At 44.2% G+C, this 16,732-nt stretch overlaps 1 protein-coding gene across 3 annotated transcripts in view; it reads right to left on the bottom strand.

The window, feature by feature from the left end:
* The window catches only part of lrrc45 (leucine rich repeat containing 45), a 53,423-nt gene that overhangs the window by 11,093 nt on the left and 25,598 nt on the right, over window positions 1–16,732 (bottom strand). For all 3 annotated transcript variants that reach the window (XM_079657941.1, XM_079657943.1, XM_079657942.1), the window contains exons 6-14: window positions 14,305–14,433; window positions 12,084–12,196; window positions 10,333–10,391; window positions 10,086–10,163; window positions 9,122–9,257; window positions 6,291–6,368; window positions 6,110–6,221; window positions 5,930–6,000; window positions 490–582 (exon numbers count right to left, since the gene is read on the bottom strand). In XM_079657941.1, coding sequence (XP_079514067.1) covers window positions 490–582; window positions 5,930–6,000; window positions 6,110–6,221; window positions 6,291–6,368; window positions 9,122–9,257; window positions 10,086–10,163; window positions 10,333–10,391; window positions 12,084–12,196; window positions 14,305–14,433 — 869 coding nt within the window. The remainder of the gene's footprint in view (window positions 1–489; window positions 583–5,929; window positions 6,001–6,109; window positions 6,222–6,290; window positions 6,369–9,121; window positions 9,258–10,085; window positions 10,164–10,332; window positions 10,392–12,083; window positions 12,197–14,304; window positions 14,434–16,732) is intronic.

Here is a 16,732-nt window from a genome sequence, read left to right on the forward strand (position 1 = left end):
GGTGTCCCCCTTGTCTAGTAGGAAATCCCCAGAGTGGAAAGAGAAGAGGCCTCCTTGTGGATTTGAATAACGGATCTGGAAAATACAGTTAGGGAAGCTAACTAATAAGGCCCCCCCTTCAGTTAATAAAGCCCCCTCACACTGAACCTTGGCTGCCTTCAGTGAATCCATGCAAAGTTGTACAAAGTTGTTTTGTGATTTAAGCCCTGATAGCACCACCAGCACGATAAGGATGTGCCGCCCTGCCTGTCAAACACTGCTTCAGAAACATGTGGGAAAAAACACCAACCAATCACGTCTAATTTGCATAGCCCCTGTAGTCCTGATGTGAAGTTGTGTTTTTATGGCTGAGTATATAGCCTCCGCTGCTACCTTTTAACCACTAAATGAAGAGCATTAGGCTTTGGGCTAATACATAACTACTACCTGACACCTGTTAGCAGTTACATTACATTTCTGGTTGTAAACATGGACGCTCTGAACTCTGACCTCCTCCAGTTGTATCCGCTGTCCCTCCAGTTTGAAGATGCGTTCCTGCAGAGTCCTCTCACATTCTTCCAGATGACGATTCAATTGTTCCACCTGTACATTTCATTATATGTAGTTTTATTTATTAGAATATGGAGTTTTAATTAATCATATAGAAAAGTGAAATAAAAAATAAACATGTAATAGGTTACAAATTCGTCCCCCCATGTAAAGGGCACTATAATGCCTCTAAGGCTAGAAGGACCATGCAACTTGGGGCAAAAGGGCTGTGCTATAATCGAAATTGCAATATGGGCTAGTGCAATATTCAAACTGCAGGAGGCGCAGTATTTGTCACACGAAATATGGGAAATATTAATCTTAATAAAAACAGGTGGTTTTGCATAGATGTCCTGGCATACAACTCGTATTCTACAGACTTCAAAGATATCTTTGGTACAGATCATCTTAACAATGTTAAATATATCCTTCAATAATAATGATGAAAAAATTATCAGTCACTTTGATATCGTGAATCATATCACAATAGCTATATCAGTCAAAAATAATTGCAATTAGTTATTTTTTCCAAATGGTGCAGCCCTATTCATATATCAGCTGAACACACTACGCACTCCTCCTTTAAAGAGCAACTTCCAGGTTAAAGACACCTGTGAATAAATGTGTAGGAAAATGATGAATACAATAGATTTTCCCAAAAATATACAGAAGTATAAACTACAGTGACATCTGGCGTCGTTTTTGTAAGAAATGTTCACTTCCGCATAAAAAAGCCTCGGCACGTGACCTCCCACGTGTGACGTAACACGGGGGACACAAGGGGGAGAGCGGCCGGTGTAACGTATTAATAAACATGGATCCCAATGCTAGTTTCGACACAGAAGACACAGAAGAAGTTGAACATGAATATTCGAATGCATATGACGGACCACAACCTTATAATTATGAGCCTGCTAGTCATCCAAGAGACCAGGAGCAGCCAAGGATTAGAATAAATAACGGCCATCGGAGAGAAATTGAGCTGTGGTGTGAGGAGAACCAGTGGAGAACTGGGCAGCTATCTTGGTGAGTGACCGGCGTTAGCTACAGAATGTTAGCTAACATCACATCACAACATTGTAAAGTTAGCTATCATATATAAGGCTATAACTAAAGTAGCATTGATAATATAGTAAAGTTGCTGGCAGGACTGTTGATACTGATCCATAACAGAAACTAATGCGCAAGTATCAGCCGTATCTCGCGTTACCTAATGCAACTCCACACTATGGTGCTGACCGGAGGGGAGACGCGAGATACGGCTGATACTTGACGATCTGGCGGAGAAAGGTTGTGGAGCCTCCGTTGATATGTCATTGTAAATGGCTTGATGGAAAGCAGGTGTGTCGTCGGGGAGGGTGCACAGCTGCAGCAGGTGAGTGGAGGTTGAGCTGGGAGCCAGGAGTGACAGCCACCACGCACACACAAACAACACAGACAGGGGGAAACAAACAAACACAAATGAGACGGCTGGAGCAGTACAGCCACCACAGCGTTACCTAATGCAACTCCACCCTATGTCTTATGGTGCCGTGTACCGGAGGGGAGAGAGAGAGAGCAGCGAAGGGGGGGGGGGGGGAAAGAGAAGTAATACGGTTTCCTGATAAAGCTGTGGAGAGTATGTGCTGCAGGGAGGTGGATGCACAACGCACCCAGGAACGAACGCTAGCTCCGGTCCTTTTTACTGTGGACTCGATGTCCTGACAGGCTGGTATTTGTGCAACCTGCACAAACACAATACTGCACCATGATTACAAATGGTGAAATACAATGTAAAACTACCGAAAAACACCAGCTCCTTAAAAGCCAACCGCTCTACTCAACGCAACTCTACTATACCCGCGGTCAGAGAGCGGAGATGTGTCCCCTGTGTGATGTAATATGACGCGTTTGACGTATGACCTTAAAAAAAAGCCGCTTTTAAGAGCAGATCTCAAAATTGCTCCTTTCCCTCTGAATTCCTGCCCTTATGTCTCGTAAAACATATCAAATCCTACATTCATCCATCTTCTCCCGCTTATCCGTGGTCGGGTCGCGGAGGTAACAGTTCCAGCAGAGAGCCCCAAACTTTATTTTCCCTGGCCACATCAACCAGCTCTGACTGGGGGATCCCAAGGCGCTCCCAGGCCAGCGAAGAGATATAATCCCTCCATCTGGTTCTAGGTCTACCCCATGGTCTCTTCCCAGCTGGACGTGCCTGGAACACCTCCCTAGGGAGGCGCCCAGGTGGCATCCTAACTAGGTGCCCGAACCACCTCAACTGGCTCCTTTTGACGCGAAGGAGGAGCGGTTCAACTCCGAGTCCCTCCCGGATGACCGAACTTCTCACCTTATCCCTAAGGGAGACACCAGCCACCCTGAGGAGAAAACCCATCTCGGCCGCTTGTACCCGCGATCTCGTTCTTTCGGTCATGACCCATCCTTCATGAACATAGGTGAGGGTAAGAACGAAAATGGCGCGGTAGACAGAGAGCTTTGCCTTCTGGCTCAGCTCCCTTTTCGTCACAACGGTGCGGTAAAGAGACTGCAGTACCGCTTCCGCTGCTCCGATTCTCCGACCCATCTCACGCTCCATTGTTCCCTCACTCGAGAACAAGACCCTGAGATACTTGAACTCCTTCACTTGGGGTAAGGACTCATTCCCTACTTGGAGTGGACAGTCCATCGGTTTCCTGCTGAGAACCATGGCCTCAGATTTGGAGGTGCTGATCCTCATCCCAGCCGCTTCACACTCGGTTGCGAACCGATCCAGTGAGTGCTGAAGGTCGCAGAACGATGAAGCCATCAGAACCACATCATCTGCAAAAAGCAGTGGTGCAATCCTTAGTCCACCGAACTGCAGACCCCCTCCCCCACGACTACGCCTCGAAATCCGATCCATGTATATTACAAACAGGATTGGTGACAAAGCGCAGCCTTGGCGGAGGCCAACCCTCACCTGAAATGGGTCCGACTTACTGCCGAGGACCCGGACACAGCTCTCGCTTTGGGAGTACAGAGATTGGATGGCCCTGAGTAGAGACCCCCTCACCCCATACTCCCGCAGCACCTCCCACAGTGACTCCCTGGGAACCCGGTCATACGCCTTCTCCAAGTCTACAAAACACATGTAGACTGGATAAGCGTACTCCCAGGCCCCCTCCAGGATCCTTGCGAGAGTAAAAAGCTGATCCGTCATTCCACGCCCAGGACGGAATCCGCATTGTTCCTCCTCAATCTGAGGTTCGACAATCGGCCAGACCCTCCTTTCGAGTAACTTAGAGTAAACTTTCCCGGGGAGGCTGAGTAGTGTGATGCCTCTGTAATTGGCACACACCCTCTGATCCCCCTTTTTAAAAAGGGGAACCACCACCCCGGTCTGCCACTCCTTTGGTACTGTTTCTGACTTCCACACAACGTTGATGAGACGTGTCAACCATGACAGTCCCTCAACACCCAGAGCCTTCAGCATTTCTGGGCGGATCTCATCCACCCCCGGGGCTTTGCCACTGTGAAGTTGTTTGACGACCTCAGTGACCTCCCCCCGGGAGATTGGTGTTGATCCCCCGTCATACTCCAGCTCTGCCTCTAACATAGAGGGCGGAGTTGTCGGGTTCAGGAGTTCCTCAAAGTGCTCCTTCCACCGCCCTAACACTCCATCAGTTGAGGTCAACAACGTCCCATCCTTACTGTACACAGCTTGGATGGTTCCCTGCTTCCCCCTCCTGAGGTGTCGGACAGTTTTCCAGAACAACTTTGGTGCCGCCCGAAAGTCTTTTTCCATGTCTTCTCCGAACTTCTCCCACACCCGCTGCTTTGCCTCGGCCACGGCTGAGGCTGCTGCCCTTCGGGCCTGTCGGTACCTTGCAACTGCCTCGGGAGTCCCCCGGGATAACAAATCCCTGAAGGCCTCCTTCTTCAGTCGGACGGCTTCCCTGACCACCGGTGTCCACCAGGAGGTTCGAGGGTTACCGCCCCTTGAGGCACCTAGGACTTTGAGACCACAGCTCCCCGCCGCGGCTTCGGCAATACAGGCTTTGAACACCGACCACTCTGGTTCAATGTCCCCAACCTCCACAGGAATTCCCGAAAAGCTCCGCCGGAGGTGTGAGTTGAAGGCCTCCTGAACTTGGGCCTCCTCCAGATGTTCCCAGTTCACCCGAACTCCACGTTTGGGCTTACCAGGTCTATCCAGAGGCTTCCCCCGCCACTCGACCCAACTCACCACCAGATGGTGATCAGTTGACAACTCCGCCCCTCTCTTTACCCGAGTGTCCAAAACATACGGCCTCAGGTCCGATGATACGATAACGAAATCGATCATGGACCTTCTGCCTAGGGTGCTCTGGTACCACGTACACTTATGAGCATCCTTAAGTTCGAACATGGTGTTTGTTATGGCCAATCCATGACTAGCACAGAAGTCCAGTAACAAACCACCACTCCGGTTCAGATCAGGGGGGCCGTTCCTCCCAATCACTCCCCTCCAAGTGTCTCCATCATTGCCCACATGTGCGTTGAAGTCTCCCAGCAAGATTAAAGAGTCCCCTTCAGGAGCCCCATACAGGACTCTTTCCAGGGTCTCCAAGAAGGCCGTATACTCTGAACTGCTGTTGGGTGCATAAGCACACACAACAGTCAGAGTTTTCCCCCCCATAACCCGCAGGCGTAGGGAGGCAACCCTCTCGTCCACTGGGGTAGACTCCAACAACGAAGCACCCAACCGGGGACTTGTGAGTATCCCCACACCCGCCCGGCGTCTCACACCTTGAGCAACTCCGGAGAAGAATAGAGTCCAACCCCTATCCAGAAGTAAGGTTCCAGAGCCGACGCTGTGCGTAGAGGTGAGCCCAACCAGATCCAACTGGTAACGCTCCACCTCCCGCACAAGCTCCGACTCCTTCCCCCCAGAGAGGTGACGTTCCACGTCCCCAAAGCCAGCTTCTGTCGCCCGGGTCTGGTCCGTCGAGACCCTCTGCCTTCACTGCCACCCTTCTGGCAGCGCACCCGACCCCATCGCTGTTTCCCGTAGGTGGTGGGCCCGCGGGACATCAAATCCTGCATTCACTTTTTTTAAATTGTAATTTTCAAGCAAGTTTAAGCATAAATGTAGAAAAAATAAAAACCTGCAAGATGCTCTTTAAACCTCCTCAATATAACCACTGTGCAAACTGCAGACGGCCCAAAGAAAAACAAAGTCATTCAGAATGTAGACCCAAATGATAGCTTGTGGTTCAATAGGGATCAGGATTAGAAAACCGGTTCATAATCCAAGTTGAAACAGTTTTCTCCCCTGTCATGCAACATTGTGACAGCATTGACTTCACAGAAGTTAGTTCATTTAATTATTCTACTTTTCAGGAGCAAATGATTTTAAATGTGAATAATACATTGGTTAATAATGATGAGTTCCTGAGTGCACCTCTTTCTGGCGGAGACTGGCACTGTCCTGCAGAGCCTGCTTGGACCTCCGCTTCTCCATCTCCAGACGGTCTATCAGAGGGGGACATACAAAAGTTCTGCTTGGCTTTATGTAAAAAAAGACTTTCTCCCTGTGTATCTGTAAATAAGAAAGTGTGTGTGTTCTGTGGGTGTGTGATACCTTCTGCCTGTGCTAGCTGCAGCTTGAGCTCGGCGCTGCTGTTGGTCAGCTCCTGCTTCAGCTCAAAGACCTGCTGCTGCTGAGACTTGCACCTGTGCTCCAGCTCCTCCACCTAACACACACCACAATCAGTCTCACACTCCTCAGACAACATACTGTGTTAAAGACACAATACTCTTACTTTATTCATCAGTTGGACTTTGGCGTCGGACAGGTTTTGGGTTTCTCTGAGCAGTTTGCCCTCTCTGAGTGCATTGTCCTACAGGATGGAAACACATGAAGTACATTTGTTACAGCAGACTCTTAATACAAATTCATTTTTCATGCTGTATTACTGAGCAAATTGTGGTTGGAAACGGACACCAGTCATTGTCATTTTTGCTAAACTGAACTCTGACATGATCTTTTTCAGTGTTTTCTCCTTTTTCTACATGCTCCTGCCATATTAGGCTGCACATCGTTGACAAAGAGATGGAAATAGACTTCTGCCACACATATTTATAGTCAATATATGAATTGGATAATTGACACAAAGAAGCTATAAAATAAATCGATTTGTGGAAAAATAAGGAAATGCTTTCATTCCTATTGTCAGTGTTTTAGGGGTTCACTTTCATTCAAAATAAATCAAATCCAAGAAGAAATGTAATTTTAAAATGCTGCATTTCAAAATGTATTTATAATCTCACTTTGTGTTCCAAGTAAGCGCCTCAAAATCAGAAGGTCAGAAGTTCACTCCAGGCAAAGTATTTAACTCCATGTTATCATTGTGTGTACATTGCTTTGAGAAAGTGTCATAAATGTGTCAGCTAAATAAAATGTAATGTTATGTAATGTGTTGTCACTGCCCTTTTATCAAATAACATGTCGACATCCTGTTAAGCAAACAACCTAAAGCTTTTGTTAATCTAAGATATCTTGTTTACACATAAACTAATATCTCCTTTATTTATGGGAGCAAAGGCTGAGCATGCTACCTACTTAGCCGAAGTAGGTAGCATGTTGGTAGGTGGGGTTGTGTAGGAGACACAGCTACATCTAAAATCCTATCAGTTACCAAGGGTGTGTGGCAGGGATCCATTTTAGGACGTCCTGTAAGAGATCATGCAAACTGTCATGTAGCATTTAACAGCCAGGGTATATGCAGGAATCCTGAGGTAAAATGTAATAACTTTTAAGACCTTTTTTAAGACCCTTTCCATACATTTTAAGACCTCATCGCAACTTTGAGTTCTAACCGGTTACATTGGCAACACACTTTACCTCACATTTACTATATTGATTGTAAGATAGCAAAACTAAACAGAGTGTAGACAGACTACTGAAGCCTCCTCTCCACATGAACTTCAACCTCTCTGTGAAGGTCAGGTTTAATGCAGTAGGCTATGCTGCTTTGTTGCTTCTGTACTCTGTGCTCTTTCATTCCAGTAAAACTCCTCAGAAACCATTAGAAACCAGTATTTGACCAATAAACAAAACAATTGACAAAACTTTGAACTATGAAATATATTAAACTTTGGTGAGCTTCAGCGGGGTAATGCCATATGGGAGCTCCCTCACAAATACCCAGGGGTTAAATTGGGCTGGGGCTGTCCGGGGCTAAGCCCTGGCACATAGGACGATGCTCTGACGTCATCACCCTCACACATTTGTCATATGTTTACAAAAAACGATATATATGTTAAGACTTTTCTCGTTCTTAATATAGACTATATTAGGGTCGATATGTGTTGACTTTACTTTAAAATAGCAGATCTCTGTGACCGGAGATAGTTTGGCTTAGACCCCGGCCCCACGAGGACGCATACGGTAAAACGCATACGCAAATGCAAAAAAGTCTTCCGTTCACACGCATTCGATTCATTAATGTGTCCGTTAACACTAGGCCGCTGGAAATGCTGGAAACGCTGTAGTACATATGCCAGGCCTGTAAGTGGCGCTGCTGCCGCCACAAAATACACCAAAAGCAGCGAAGAAGACCCCGGAGCATGGTTGCCATGGTTGCCCTTTTGTTTATTCTCCGAGGTGGACGGCGTGTTCTCCTGCTGTATATCTCTCAGGTAGTCCACCAGCAGATGAAAAACACCCACCTCTCCGCCTCTTCCAAGGGACGAGGGAACCGTGCGGCAGAGTTTCCGTTAAAAAAAAATGTTCCGCCGGTCAACATGTCTGTTAAAGTTTAAATCTTCCGTACAAAATTTGAAAAGTGCCGATCAGATGTCTTCTTTGTTAATTATTGAGCTTTAAAACAAATTGATAACGACTCTGTTCTCTGTATAATAATATTTAATAAACGGTGCCTGCCTCTCTTTTCCTCCCCCTCTTCTGACAGCCCAGCAGCAGCAGGAGACGTGGGGAGAGGGAGGCGGGCTATTTCATCGTTATCAGAAAATGATCATATAGGGCTTACACACGGAGCCGTTGGAACCCTAGAGCGAGAAGCAGCATTTTACGGCGCGCTATGCATGGGCCCGCCTTGAGGGGGTTTCCCGACATGTCGTTTCAGTAAATTAAAGGGTGTTTCATGTTGTCGTTGCTGTGGGACTTCTTAATACCTTGGAAAATGCCGTTTAATACTTTTTAATACTTTTTAATAGCCTTAATTTTCGCTAAATTGATTTATCAACTTTTAATACTTTTTAAGACCCCGCGGACACCCTGACAGCACTACGTTAGCCGTTGCAATGCTAACTTCTTTGTTGGCCTGTGAAGGGAACTCTGTCATAGATGAATTGGCCAATTTGAGATACCTCAACATACGATCGACAAGCCCGTTACGTTTTTTCTCTCTGTAGGTTAAAGTATTCCCCTCTATACGGTCATGTGACCTTGATTTACCCTGTAGGGAACAGCCAGTGGAAAATGTATTTACCTCACTAAATTTAGAAGCACATGTGAAAGCTCTCATGAAAAAGTAACAGGCTAAAGCACACATGAAAAATATGGGAACATCTGTCAGAATCTCATATAAGGGGTCATCATCATCATCGTCGTCGTGCCATCTGTCCGCACCTCTTGCTCCTTCCTCCTCTCTCTGCTCTGTCGCTCCCTCTGTTCTTCTTTCTCAAACTTCACTCGTGTCAGCAGCTCTCCCAGGTTGTGGTACTTCTGCTCCGAGAGGGCGAGGGCAGCCTCCGTCATCTGTAGTCTGCACACCATCACACCATGCGTCAGAGTTACTGCATGTGCATTTGTGGATGAATACGAGCTAAAAAGTACTCTTAATAATACAGGCCCTATTTTTTAGGCTGCAGAACGAGATGTGTTGGTATCAGAGAGGTTGCAGTAAATCACAGGCGTTTTAGTGGAAACAGGGTTTATTATCGACAAGAGAAAACTACATTCTTAAAGCAAATGGGCAGCAATGCCTAAAGTGTAAATTGCTATTCAACCAGTAGATGTGTTAAACACTGAAAAATAAACAGTTAATGTGAAAGCAAAATCATTGTTAAACAAGATGTATTATTTATGTATCAATAAATGAATTGGAATGCTTCTTATAGTATCTAATGTCAGCAGCTCACAGTATTCAGTGTTTCCCCTAAGTTTACTGCTTTGGGGGGGTGCTGTCTGTGCCTGAGGGGGGGGGGGGGGGGTTTCTTAGGGTCAAAAAAACTAAACTTAAAATGAAAGTGTTTAGTTTATATAATAAAAGAGCACATGTTCAATGTAAAAAGTGACAGTAGATAGATTAGTTGCAATTTTGTGCTATAAATATATATTATTAAAAAAATAAAAAATGTAAATATAAAAAACAACATAAAAAAACAAAACACCTTGAATTTCAGGGGGGTCGCGGGGCTCCGTTGGCGGGGCACAGCGCCCCTCCGAGACAATGGTAGGGGAAACACTGGTATTAAGAAACTTCTACTTCCATTCATTGAATCCCTGCAGCCGTCTGAAGGCTGCAAGACAGCAGATATATATTTTTAAAGCTAAAGCTTCTGATTTGAATAAAGGGAAATGAAATGCTTACTTGGCAGTGAGGGAGTTGACAGCTGACTTCCTCTCATTCAGAGCTTCCTGGAGTTGGCCTACCTGAATGGAGGCAGACCTTAGCAAACAGAAAAGAAGGGGAACAGGTCATGGATACAGAATGTGATCGCACAAGGATGATGTATCATCTGATGTATGTGGTTTAATCTCCTTTCCAGTGTCAATGTAAGGGCACTCATGTGGGTGTTGTTTCAGAACTAAAATGACAGCCGATGACCGGCACTCACCCACTGGAGCGTCCCATCTCCTCCCTCTGCCTTTCTATGGTTTCCATGAGGTTTAGGAACTAAAAGAGAGGAGAATTAACCACAGAAATCACTACTATAAATCAGCAATACATCATTATACACTGAACAAAAATATAAACGCAATACTTTTGTTTTTGCTCCCATTATTCATGAGATGAACTCAAAGATCTAAAACATTTTCTATATACACAAAATAACCATTTCTCTCAAATATTGTTCACAAATCTGAAAAAATCTGTGATAGTGAGCACTTCTCCTTTGCCGAGATAATCCATCCCACCTCACAGGTGTGGCATATCAAGATGCTGATTAGACAGCATGATTATTGCACAGGTGTGCCTTAGGCTGGCCACAATAAAAGGCCACTCTGAAACGTGCAGTTTTGCTTTATTGGGGGGTTCTGGGGGGGTCCGAAAACCAGTCAGTATCTGGTGTGAGGGGTAGGGTTAGGGTTAGGGTAATGTTGTGAATCGAGTGCCCTGTGTTCGTCGTCCATAACATACGCCTGCCCATACCATAACCCCACCACCACCATGGGCCACTCGATTCACAACATTACCCTAACCCTAACCCTAATCCTAACCCTCAGACCCCAGATACTGACTGGTTTTCTGATCCCCCCAGACCCCCCAATAAAGCAAAAATGCACGTTTCAGAGTGGCCTTTTATTGTGGCCAGCCTAAGGCACACCTGTGCAATAATCATGCTGTCTAATCAGCATCTTGATATGCCACGCCTGTGAGGTGGGATGGATTATCTCGGCAAAGGAGAAGTGCTCACTATCACAGATTTTTTCAGATTTGTGAAAAATATTTGAGAGAAATGGTTATTTTGTATATGTAGAAAATGTTTTAGATCTTTGAGTTCATCTCATGAAAAATGGGAGCAAAAACAAAAGTGTTGCATTTATATTTTTGTTCAGTGTAATACTTAGAATTAAAAGGGATTTTTCACCCAACATCTTTTATGTACCAAAAAAAGTTTTTCAGGTTTCACTTTTACATAATCGCAGAGTTATACTGTGCACATTTGTTCAATAAAACTCTTTCTACAGTGAAAAATATTTGTATTGAATACTACTAAGGAGGTTTTTCAATATCTAACAAGAATCTTTACTGAACTACAGCGCTGCTTTGAGCTACAGTCAATGCTAAATGTCTACGTCCACATACTCAGATGAAACAATCTGTGATTACATGGACCACAAAACAGCAAATACTGCCAAAGCAGCTAATGACAATGTCATTCGTTTTGCAAGCATTAGGCAGAGGGAAGGTCAGGGGGATATCATCATATGGGGACCATGGATGTTCTTAGAAAAAACATTTTCAATCAATCTTTTAGATGCAGAGGGGATCATCAATGCCAATAGTATGCATCTTCTTGGGAACATGAACATCTGTACTAAATTAAAATGCCAATCTATTGTGAAAACACAATCATTAAGAGCATGGTGTTTTAAGATAAACTGGCAGAGGGTTGTCAAAATCAGGAGAATTCATCACGTGAGGAAAATGTATGTATAAACTCATTTAATCCATCAAAATTCTGATCATTCTATCTGGAACAAAGAAGTGGATCAACTAACAGACCTTAAGACATTTTTGACAATGTGCATGGCCAGATACATTATAACACGTGTAGAATGTTTTTTATGTGGTTTCTTAAAAGTCTTAAAACAGTGTTCTTATTCTGAGTCATAATGATTTAACTGTTCAGTGTGGGGTTACCTGGCGCCCCTTCTCCTCCTTCAGAATCTGAATCTCCTTGCCGAGGACCTGCGTCCGGCTGCGGCTCTCTCTCAGGCCGCTCTGTCGATCTGAGTTGTGTCCTGAGGTCTGCTCTGAGAGGGTTCAACCACAGGGGCCACAGGGAGGGGAGAGAGAGAGAGAGAGAGAGAGAGAGAAGGCAGAGGAGGGTTTGCATGGTAACAGGTATCACTGGGGGATAATCATTAACACAATCAAATCAGGCCACATTAGTGTTAGAGCTTTCCTAGGAAAGGGTTAGAAAATCATCAAATTATAGCCATAGTATTGAAGTAAGAATACTTTTCTCTGAATATACTGTATATCAGATAACTGCTGTATATCTCAACACAAGCTGCCGTTATGTCGTATGTCTTATAAACTTAAGGATGTGATAACAAAGAAAGGCCCTATACGTTGTTATGTGTTGAGCCTCCAGTTGAAACAAAACAACATAATCTCATATTGAATAACTCCTTTAATATGAATCATACAATATTTTTTACCATAAAAAATGGTGGCGTCTGTATCCGTAACATTACTTAAATCACAAAAATGTTAAAGGATTACTATAGCTTTAAAAGAATACTTCACTCACAAAAGACCATTTGACATCGATTACTTTTCTTTACAACTTCAATGTAACAAAAATATGGTATTTTTTCTTGTATTCACTTGCTTCTGGAAGCCAGGCATAGATCAAACTGGGATAAAATCGTACAACTACTACACACACGTACAGACTAGGGATGTGCATCTCCATCACTGAGGCCGATGCGATGCGCACCTCGATACGTTGCCACGATACGATACATTAACGATACCTTTGAAACACCAGGCGATGCGATACGATACGATTCACCCCTGTTACGATACAGTTCGATACGATTTGATTCAACATTATGCGATTCGGGGCGATACGATGCGATTCAACACGATGTAAAAATAATGATACTTCAATATGGTACGACAGAGGATTTTTGTTTTATTCCTTATATGCAGCAAATCATACATTAACAAAAAAGTGCTTTACATATTTGGTACTGCACATCCCATCATGCCGTTTATTTTTTTACCTTTAAAAGCTCTCCAGAGTACAATTGTATAACACCTCAGTTAAACAATGTAAGGATGCATTGCTCATGATTAACAATGTGCAAATAACAGCTACCATAGAGCAATGCCCATACAGCTGCCAGCCTGATGTGCTTAACACTCAGAGGCTAACTCACCAGTGAGCAGAAAGCAGTGGTTTCTATCTGAACAATAAAGAAAACAAATAACCTTTTACAAACAGGTATTTCATAACTGCTTACAGTGAGGAAGACATTTAAATTATTATTGGCCGTCACAGGCTGCTGTAAGCTAAACACCTCTCTCTGACAGAACACCTCACTGAGTGATTTAACTCATGTGTCTCACTTTCAGGTTTCTCTTTTCAGCCGCAGACCCCACGTCGCCTCTTTATGTGCGTCGCTAAGTTCCTCGTACTACTTGTGTACTTTAAAGCGGCTCGGCATCGTTAACAATTTGCGAGTGATTTTTCAAGTTGACCGTCTGTAGTAATAGTGCCGCGCACATATACCATCAGGACGTTACTGATGGGGTGCGGCTGCGGAGTGATACTGTGTGTATGCAAGTCCGCATCTATGTATCATGGCTGTAGACCTGTTAAGTAATAAAGATACCTCATACAAAGGTCTACGGATACCTTATTACTCTCCATGACCTGCGGTCAACTATATAGCATAAATGACTATTACACCGTCTTTCTTGAACAATCTGAAGTGTTGCCAAACGTTTGATTTGTAGGTATTTTTCGGTGCGCTGTGTTTCTCTTTCTCCTCAACTTCCGTGTGTGTTGATAACTGAGACTCTCGTTCTCCGTAGTGGCGAAGCAAATATCAAAGATCGTCTCTGCTGAGCGTTGACAAGATGAGGGGATTTTATATGAATGAATCGTTTTTTTACCGATGCAAAGACGCTACGCAATCGATGCATCGCGAGTTCAATCCGGTTAAACCCGGTTCAACCCAAACTGTAGCCGATGTGCAGTCTTTCAACCGGTGCACTCGCATCTTGAACGTTTATGCCGGTGCACCGATGCGAATCGGTGAATCTTAACATCTCTAGTACAGACACATGTGCATAACCATGTACTGCGTGCACACACACACATGGATACACACACACGACCCCTTACCAAGTGCTTTGAGGGTGTCACTCGGTATGTTGTTCCCTGCCATCTCCAGCTGTGTGAGGCTCTTGTTCTGCTGCAGAGCCTCCAGCAGGGTCCGGCCGCCCAGCAGACCAACGTTGTTCCACCTCAGGTCTGAAAACAGGGAGGCACAAACACTCTGTCAGGAGATAGCTAACTTCAAATGAATACCAATATAAATAATGAAATAGCATGTTTTTTGGTAACTCAATAAATAAAAGAATAGTCTCTAAATAATATGACAACATTGTAAAGCCTATTTTCTATACACCTGTGTGTATTACATACTTGAAAAAGTCATTTTAAGAACGTTATGTGTAAAAGGAACTGTTAAAAGTAAGATTCTAGAGAAAAATAAATCTATATACAGTGGGGCGAAAAAGTATTTACGGTAGTCAGCCAGCAATTGTGCAAGTTCTCCCACTTAAAAAGAGGAGAGAGGCCTGTAATTTTCATCCTAGGTATACCTCAACTATGAGAGACAAAATGAGGTCACCATTGAAAAAGAGGTCAATGATCTCAATGGGTTTTCACCTGAATAAATAAAGGTTTTGAATTTGAATTTGAATAAAGAAAAAGAATCGAGAAAATCACATTGTCTGATTTTTAAAGAATTTATTTGCAAATTATGGTGGAAAATAAGTATTTGGTCAATAACAAAAGTTCATCTCAATACTTTGCTATACCCATTTTGGCAATGACAGAGGTCAAACGTTTTCTGTAAGTCTTCACAAGGTTTTCACACACTGTTGCTGGTATTTTGGCCCATTCCTCCATGCAGATCTCCTCTAGAGCAGTAATGTTTTGGGGCTGTCGCTGGGCAACACGGACTTTCAACTCCCTCCGAAGATTTTCTATGGGGTTGAGATCTGGAGACTGGCTAGGCCACTCCAGGACCTTGAAATGCTTCTTACGAAGCCACTCCTTCGTTGCCCGGGCGGTAGGGGTTTCACCAACTAATAGACTAGTCGACTAGTCGACAACCTTTACCACTCGTCGGCGCTGTAGGCCCTAGTCAACTAGTCGTGAAAAATTTTTAGGTAAACGAGGTGCTGCAAAATGCTACAAAACACGTCCGACATTCTTATGTATGGCAGTACTTCAACGAAGATGTAACCAACTCCACAGTGAAGTGTCAGTTGTGTACAGCTGTACTGAAGTACAATACAAATGCATCTGCTATGCGCAACCATCTGAAGATGAAACACCCGCTGCCGACAGCTAGCACTAGCAGTAATGCTAGCACCAGTGAGCAACGGACCGGCGTCAGCACTGAACAGAGGCAAACGAACAGCAAGAAAACACGGGTCAACAGTGATGCGGATGATGAGCTACGGGATTACTGCCAGCGGACACCGCACAATGGATAATCCACTGGAGTGGTGGGCAGAATACGTGCACCGCTTCCCCCGCTTTCGAGGAGCTACCTGGCTATTCCAGCCACAAGCACCCCGAGTGAGAGGGTTTTTTCCCTGGCAGGCAACACTGTCACCCGAAAGCGGTCAAGCCTCCTTCCCTCACATGTCGATGCGTTGGTGTTCAAACCAAAAATATGGAAAGGTGGACGTTCTTCTTCTTCTTTTCTTTAATGGCGAATCGCTTCCACTTGGAGCATATATCGCCACCTACTGTTTAGTTATTAAATGTTCTTACCAAATCCTTGTCCTCAGACCAGTGCTTTTGAGGAATTTGCAGATCAGCTTGTTTGCTTCATTTCTTGATTTACTTTCAAATATTGCCTTGAAATCCATGTCCTTGATGTTGAGTTGTTCCAGTGCAGTTTTCAGAATGAATCTTTGTCTGTTATAATCCGGGCAGCTAAAAAATACATGATGTATTGTCTCTGGTTGTTGGCAACCATCACAATTGCCATTTGGATGTTTTCCAATCAGATGCAGTGATGAGTTTAGTCCAGAGTGTCCCAATTTTATCCTGCTGTTAATGCTCTGCTCTCTTCTACTACTCCTCCAAGTGCTTCCTGTTCCTACTTCCCTTTGTATCTGATATAAATGTCTTCCTTTGGTGTTACTGTCCCATAGTCTTTGGGATTGTTGCTTGATAACCATTTCTGTAAAAGATTTGACTTCTGCTTTACTGATGGGTACCATAATATCAATCTGGTTTGCTTTCAAACCACATTTTGCCAGTTGATCCACTACTTCATTCCCTCTAATGCCCACATGCACTGGAACCCACACAAATTGAACAACAATTCCCAGATGAACTAACCTAAACATGCTTTGTAAAATTTCATGTAAAATATCCTGACGACATTCTGAAGAGAAGTTGTTTATACTCTCCAGAGCTGCACTGGAGTCAGAGCAAATGACCACTCACATTGGCTGTATTTCCTCTACCCACTGAAGTGCTAGAGAGATAGCCATCATCTCTACTGTATATACTGCAATGTGAT

The sequence above is a fragment of the Notothenia rossii genome, assembly GCF_949606895.1.
Source record: "Notothenia rossii genome assembly, chromosome: 11".
In the NCBI taxonomy this organism is placed as follows: Eukaryota; Metazoa; Chordata; class Actinopteri; order Perciformes; family Nototheniidae; genus Notothenia; species Notothenia rossii.